Source organism: Lissotriton vulgaris, chromosome 3_1 (assembly GCF_964263255.1).
Source record: "Lissotriton vulgaris chromosome 3_1, aLisVul1.2, whole genome shotgun sequence".
In the NCBI taxonomy this organism is placed as follows: domain Eukaryota; kingdom Metazoa; phylum Chordata; class Amphibia; order Caudata; family Salamandridae; genus Lissotriton; species Lissotriton vulgaris.
Genome location: NC_141689.1, coordinates 1,812,250,724 through 1,812,258,680, shown reverse-complemented (window position 1 = coordinate 1,812,258,680; position 7,957 = coordinate 1,812,250,724). Strand labels below are relative to the sequence as shown.

Here is a 7,957-nt window from a genome sequence, read left to right as displayed (position 1 = left end):
GTCACATTTCTTGGCGAATCGGCTCCCACACGCCGGTAACAACACGAGGGGCTTTAGGCCTCAGGTAAGTCCTACCTCTATCTGCATAAGCACAGAACGTCCCTTTTCTCTGGACTACAGTTCCCATGGTGCCGTCTGCCTGTGTCTGTGAAAGTGAAAATAAACTTTCCTGTTTGTGTTTCCTTGATCAGCGCGTGTCTCCTCCCAACCTCCGGCCTCTCCTCGTTCTAGGTAGCTGCGGGCAGTGTCTGCGCTTCTGGGGGTTCATAAATCCCGGTTCCTGACGGTACTTCGGGATATGAGGCAAGGAGTGGCTCAGGGCTGGGCAGCCTCGTTACCACCGAAGTACTCATGTAACTAATCACAGTACGCAGACGGTGCGAGGCGGGGAGAACGGCACCCTAGCACCGGTCGACCATGGGAGACTGTATGCAGGTCTAGTAGTGCGTGCGCCTCCATCCGTCCATGCGAGCGGCAGTCTGAAGCCCAGGGCGCAGATGGAGGTGACCGGCGGGGCTAGCCGGGAGATCACTGGAGGCGGAAAGGAGCAGCTGACAGGGGAGGCACTGATGGACCAGTACCTGGCTTCCCATGGGCTCTACCGGAAGAAAGTTGCAAAGGATGGTTCCTGCCTATTTAGAGCTGTGGCCGAGCAGGTACAAAAGAAAAAAAAAAGCGTGTTCTCTAATTTATTTATGTTTGCGATAGTCTAAACCCACTAGCCGGCAAGGATGCGCCCAGAGCAGTATGGGGAACCGCCCTGTACGAGTCCAAGGTGCACTTGAAGTGACCACCACAGGCGATTCAGGCTATTGGTTAAATTGTGGTCTGTGGGTTTGCGATCGGTAACTTTCTGACCCGTGTCTGAATTTCCCATAAGCCACTAGTGTTCATACCTCTCGCATTTTTCATGTCTGCATTCCACGTACTGTAGCCCTAAGCTCTCTGCTGCTATACTCATACCCTTTCTGTGTCTGCTCTTAAACATGCCCTTGTGCACTCCTCCGCTTCATGCCAACTTTAGCCGTTTGGAAACACCCTGCCGCCCCTATCCGTAGTCTCTTTATTCCAGCTCAATACTCCCTTAATGTCGTGGCTTGTCCTTGCTTTGAGCAGGCCTTTCATGCGTTCTACTTCGTGCCCTCACGTATCCACTGCCAGCGTACCGTGCTTCATGTCCACCTTTAAGCCCCACGATTAAACTTCACGTCTAGTCTTAGTTGTGGCCCTCTACTGCCAGGGTTTTATTGGGTGCCCCTCGGAGTAGGTGAATGAAATAGATTTTGATTGCTTTTTTTGTAGATCTGTTATGAGCTTTTTTTAAAGGTGTCAGGCAAATATTTTTTACGTAAATGTAATAATTTCGAACAGAGGCAGAATAAATACTCGTGTTTCACCCTGCCTACAATCAAAATTATCAAATCCTCCAGAGTCCCTTGATACTTAGAACTATAAAATTGGGATATAAAGTAGCCGGAATATTAGTTCTTTTTTTTATTTGCGGTTTTAGTGACAAAGCAACCTATTCTTTCGACCCAGGTAGGTGTGGAATATCCACTCCAAATAATTATAGTGTAGTAGGGCACAAAGATCAGTAATTTGGTTATTCTCCTTTAGTGCCTTCCTTATTAATTTTTTATTCCCTATGGGGATGCTCCTAGTCGACAGCAAGTCCCTAGGCGGAAGATTGTGCACCACTAGCAGATTCTGCTTATATTTAAATACAGATTCCTATATGTTTTTGTTTTAGTTGAACCATGATTAGGTTCCTATCATGGCTTTCTTACACACATAACCATAGTTAATAACAGGACCTATATGATTGCAGTGTGATGTTGCTGACCGAAGGTTTAGAGGGTTTTGATGCTTGAGATGTAGATTTTGTTTTAATCGGTTAGTTATTTTTTTTTCTACGATTTAAAGCTGAAGATGCATATAAAAGTGCTGAGATTAATTTCGTGTTTGAACCTATAATAAAAGGTGCACCTGCTCTTCCACCATAATCGTACGCAAATCTTTTGATTGATTTGGCTATGACTACTGACCTTTTTAGGTCTCGCCTGTCGATGCGCATGCGCATCGAGCTTGCGAGACTATGGGGGCTTAACCACTCTTTACCTAACTTGCAAGGAATCGTGGCGATTCCTTGCAGTGCCCGTGACTTTTAAGCTCAATGCGCATGCGCATTGACATTAAAAGCGCGTGCACATGCCCCCAGCCGCCTGCCTTGCATGTCTTTCCCCTCAGGCGCATCCCTCCCACACCCCCGCTCCGCCCCCTCCCCTGCCTGCCGTGTCGCATTTCTTCTACAGCCTTCGACATCTGTTTCCCCAACCCACAAACGCCAGCACCTCCCCTCTCTCTTCCCGGACACAGCCAGGCTCGCAATTCCACTCCCGCTCACGACGCACCTCCCGATCCGCCCCCTCCCCACTCTCTCTCCCACCACTCTAGCACTGCTTGTTTTCCGTGAAACTGTCTGCCACACGAAAGTCTTACCAATAACAAGACCTATTGCCCTGCACAAATCATTTTCGTCTTAAAGTCTAACCTGCACAATCCCTCCCACACAAAGTCTAACCTGCACAATCCCTCCCACACCCACGCTCCGCCCCCTCCCCTGCCTGCCGTGTCGCATTTCTTCTACAGCCTTCGACATCTGTTCCCCAACCCACAAACGCCAGCACCTCCCCTCTCTCTTCCCGGACACAGCCAGGCTCGCAATTCCACTCCCCCTCACGACGCACCTCCCGATCCGCCCCCTCCCCACTCTCTCTCCCACCACTCTAGCACTGCTTGTTTTCCGTGAAACTGTCTGCCACACAAAAGTCTTACCAATAACAAGACCTATTGCCCTGCACAAATCATTTTCGTCTTAAAGTCTAACCTGCACAAATCTTTTTTGGGACAATGAAACATACTTAGTTGTTAACAAACTTCTACAGCCTTTGACATCTGTTCCCCAACCCACAAACGCCAGCACCTCCCCTCTCTTTTCCCGGACACAGCCAGGCTCGCAATTCAACTCCCCCTGCCCAGACGCCAGCACCTCCCCTCTCTGTCCCTGCACACAGCCAGGCTCCCACAACACAATAAACGAAAGACTTGAAACTGAAATCGTCGACAAAAACAAATAATCACAGATGAATTACAAGCTACATCGCCGTGTACATTCCCCAATCAGCAGGCCTACTATTCCCCCCCCTCCCTCTACAGCGTGCTACGCAAAAATTAGCGATTGTATCTATAGCCTTGCACCTAAAAAACATTTAATATTTTGACATGATTATAAACGAAAAAAAGACACAGACTCACTTCCATTCAGCAGGCCTACTATTTCCCTCCCCCTCCCTCCACACAGCGTGACATCACAGAGCCTCTATCACATCCACGTGACTAAACAGTCCTCCCAACCCGCCCTAACCCCCAACAATACGTCAGACCTGCTGGGACCACTCTTCAATTCCATTTACATAAACACACAGGCCACAGACTCCAAGGCTTTCGTCAACAAAACTACAGGATGCTAGAGTACTTTAAGCGCCGTCGTCAAGATTGTAATCACTTGTCAGTCCATGCTTTCAACAGTCACACACACCACCGGCCGTAAGTGCACACTTTCTACACAATTTATTACGTACCACACACATTTACAGCTATAAAAGCATGCTTTGGTGCTGTTCAGTACTGCAGTAGTATGTATGAATGAGACTGTTGGTGTGCTAAATACGGCTGTGGTGGTGCAGAGTGATGCTGTGTTGTTGCTCAATGGTACTGTCTGGGTGCAGAATGATAAGGTGGTATTGCTGCGTGTTGCATTGGTGGACATCAGTGATGCCGTTGTTGGGAGAAGTGCAACTGTTGTGGTGCTGAGTTATGCTGTGGTGGTAATCATTGAACACCAACACAGCACCACTCATCACCAGCACAGAACAACACATCACAACAACAGCATTACTAAGCACCAGACTAACATCACTCAGCAACACACCAACATCACTCTACACCACCACAACAGCATCATTCAACAACAACACACTATCACACTACAACTACACACAAACACTTAGCACCACAGCACCACTCATCACCACTACAGCATTACTCAGCAGACAAACGTCATACAATCAAAACATGTACGCTTTTAACAGGCACACACACCAACAGCTATCAATGGACGCTTTCACCAGGCGTACACACACAACAGTCATCAGTACTGCAGTAGTATGTATGAATGAGACTGTTGGTGTGCTAAATACGGCTGTGGTGGTGCACAGTGATGCTGTGTTGTTGCTCAATGGTACTGTGGGGGTGCAGAATGATAAGGTGGTATTGCTGCGTGTTGCATTGGTGGACATCAGTGATGACATTGTTGAGAGAAGTTCAACTGTTGTGGTGCTGAGTTATGCTGTGGTGGTAATCATTGAACAACAACACATCACCACTCATCACCAGCACAGAACAACACATCACAACAACAGCATTACTAAGCACCACACTAACATCACTCAGCAACACACCAACATCACTCTACACCACCACAACAGCATCATTTAACAACAACACACTATCACACTACAACCACACACAAACACTTACCACCACAGCACCACTCATCACCACTACAGCATTACTCAGCAGACAAACGTCATACAATCAAAACATGTACGCTTTTAACAGGCACACACACCAACAGCTGTCAATGGACGCTTTCACAAGGCGTACACACACAACAGTCATCAGTGCATCCTTTCACCAGGCATACACCCACACAAACAGGCATCAGTCCACGCTTTCAACAGTCATACACACCACCGGCCGTAAGTGCACGCTTTCTACACATTTTTTAACGTAGCACACACAATTACAGCTATACAAGCATGCTTTGGTGCTGTACAGTACTGCAGTATTGTATATAAATGAGACTGTGGGTGTGCTAAATACGGCTCTAGTGGTGCAGAGTGATGATCTGATGTTTCTCAATGGTACAGTGGGGGTGCAGAATGATAATGTGCTATTGCTGCGTGTTGCATTAATGGACCTCAGTGATGCCGTTGTTAGGATCAGTGCTACTGTTGTGGTGCAGAGTTATACTGTGGTGGTAATCATTGGACAACACTCTACAACGACACTGCACCACTCATCACCATCACTCATCACCAGTACAACATTACTCACCAGACAAACGTCACAGAAACAGAACATAAACAGTGCATACATACTACCAATAAAAATAATTAAATGTGAACAACAAAAGGACAATGCAGAGCGGCGAAACAAAACACGTACGGCGAAACGCAAAACAAAAATAGCCAACAGCAACATAAAATTATTTTTTTTACAGGAGGCGAGCTCAGACGGAAGTACACTACAGGACCCGCATACCAAAACGACACGCGCAAACATAACTCCATGCATGGCAAAAAAAATAAATAAATAGCAGCCATTGATAACATGAAAAAACACACTCTAAAGAAAGGAGCCGGACAGAAAGCAAGTGCGAGCAAAGCAAGACCCCAAACAATAATTTGATTCACATCACAAAAAGCTAATTCATAGACAAAAGTGTAACAACTCACAAAGGCACTCTTTCATAATATGAAAATAAAATACTAATTACCTGTCGATCGTAGCAGCTCATTCACTGAAATGTAGAGAATAAAAAAACAACACACAAAGAGAACATAAACAGTGCATACATAATACGTTTAACTAAAACAATAAAAAAAAAAAAGGCCAAAGCATAGCGGCGAAACAAGTCACATACGGGTCAAAACCACACAAAAACAAGCCAAGTCGGAGAAAAAATAAACATCAGAGTGCCAGCTCAGGCGAAAAGAAAGTACACGAACTGCATACCAGGAAGACACTAGCAAACATTAGTCAATGCATGGCGAACAATCAACTTAAAGACGAGCCAGTAATAGCATAAATAACAAGAAAAATGCCAGACACAAGTCAAGTGCGAACGAAATAATTGGAAAATCCAAAATGGCATTACATTCACAGAAATAAAAACTTATAAAATTTTAAGGACCAAATTAACAAAGTCACTCTTTATATAAAAAAGCAATTAGCTGTCGCGCGTAGCACATCAGTTACTAAAGTATAGAAATCAGACAAACTACACACAAACAGCCTACATAATAAGTTGAACACAAAACATAGCACTGCAATTTGGCTACATAGTAAACGCGAAACAACACTTTCAGAAAAAAAATTGAAAACATATATATATATATATATATATATATAAGAATTAAAATTCACACATAAAACATTACATAAACAAAAAAATATTGGTCTTACCTGCAAATACACACGGAAGATATACGTAACTAACGTTAGCGTCAAAAACGTGGTACAAGAATGACGTATTACATTCAAATATTCGACGAAAACTATTTGTGTACGCACTTTCGACAAACAATATATTTAATAAATTCATAAAAATTAGATATTAATTAAAATAACAGATATCAAGGGAAAAACCAATAAAAACACAAGACACTCAAACATCTTTATAAAAATGGATTTTTCAGAATAAAAACAGTATGTTGCACCAACTCGCACATATGGTAAAGGTCGAATAGCAATACATCGAAAAAATACATAATAAAAGGAATACACATAACCATATACTACTTAAATACATAATCGAAACTTTCCCATTCAAAAACTTCTAGTATTGCCAAAGATAAGAAACAAGTACATACCAAAAATATAACAACGTTACAAATTTAAAACGCATATCACACTACAAAAATATACATTGCTATATATAACATTTATAAACATTACAATTATTACAGCGTCTATCTTTTACAAAAGTACAAAAGTATATTCGAAGTACACGGGAGAAAATACACAAGTCGCAATACAAAAAAAACAATAATACATCATAATAAAACACTACTAACACTAAGTATATACACACAAGTAATCCTACATTCACATTCATGTAGTAAATGTTATTAAAATTATATCTTACCTGTCAAACGACGCAGCAACAACGAACGGAACAAAAACACGCCTTTACCGCACGAACATTCACACCAATCTGGAAACTTCCCCGTTGACGCACGTCAAACGCAACGCTACGTCAAAAAACGTAGCGCTGCGATTGGCTAAAAATTACGTCACTGTAAACATTACATCAACATAAAAAAAAAGACTAGAGCGCTAATCTCCCTTACGTAAAAAACGTAAAGGGAATAGATCGCGTACGTCACTTTCACATAACACAAATAAAACACTGTTTAAAAACATTCACTAAACACTTCTAATACCAATACACATACACAAAAAACGCACACACATTACATTAAAATCAACATTAACACATGCAAAATACTCACATATGCCAATCACACCCTCACTCACCCTCACCCTCACTCACCCTCAACCCCTCACCCTCATTCACCCTCACTCACCCTCACCCTCACTCACCCTCGACCACTCACCCTCAACCCCTCACCCTCACTCACCCTCAACCCCTCACCCTCAACCCCTCACTCACCCTCACGCTCACCCACCCTCACCCACCCTCAACCCCTCATCCTCACTCACCCTCAACCCCTCACCCTTACTCACCCTCAACCCCTCACCCTCACTCACCCTCAACCCCTCACCCTCACTCACCCTCAACCCCTCACCCACCCTCAACCCCTCACCCTCACTCACCCTCAACCTCACTCACCCTCAGCCCCTCACCCTCACTCACCCTCACCCTCACTCACACTCACCCTCACTCACCCTCACTTACCCTCAACCACTCACCCTCACTCACCCTCCCTCAACCCCTCACCCTCACTCACCCTCAACCCCTCACCCTCACTCACCCTCAACCCCTCACTCACCCTCAACCCCTCACCCTCACCCACCCTCAACCCCTCACCCTAACTCACCCTCACCCTCACCCTCACTCACCCTCAACCCCTCACCCACCCTCACTCAC

At 44.6% G+C, this 7,957-nt stretch overlaps 1 protein-coding gene across 1 annotated transcript in view; it reads left to right on the top strand.

The window, feature by feature from the left end:
- The first annotated feature begins 178 nt into the window (after positions 1-178).
- Positions 179-7,957, top strand: part of OTUD4 (OTU deubiquitinase 4) — a 577,225-nt gene continuing 569,446 nt past the window's right edge. The window contains exon 1 of the mRNA XM_086962254.1: positions 179-656. Coding sequence (XP_086818380.1) covers positions 498-656 — 159 coding nt within the window. The 5' untranslated portion in view covers positions 179-497. The remainder of the gene's footprint in view (positions 657-7,957) is intronic.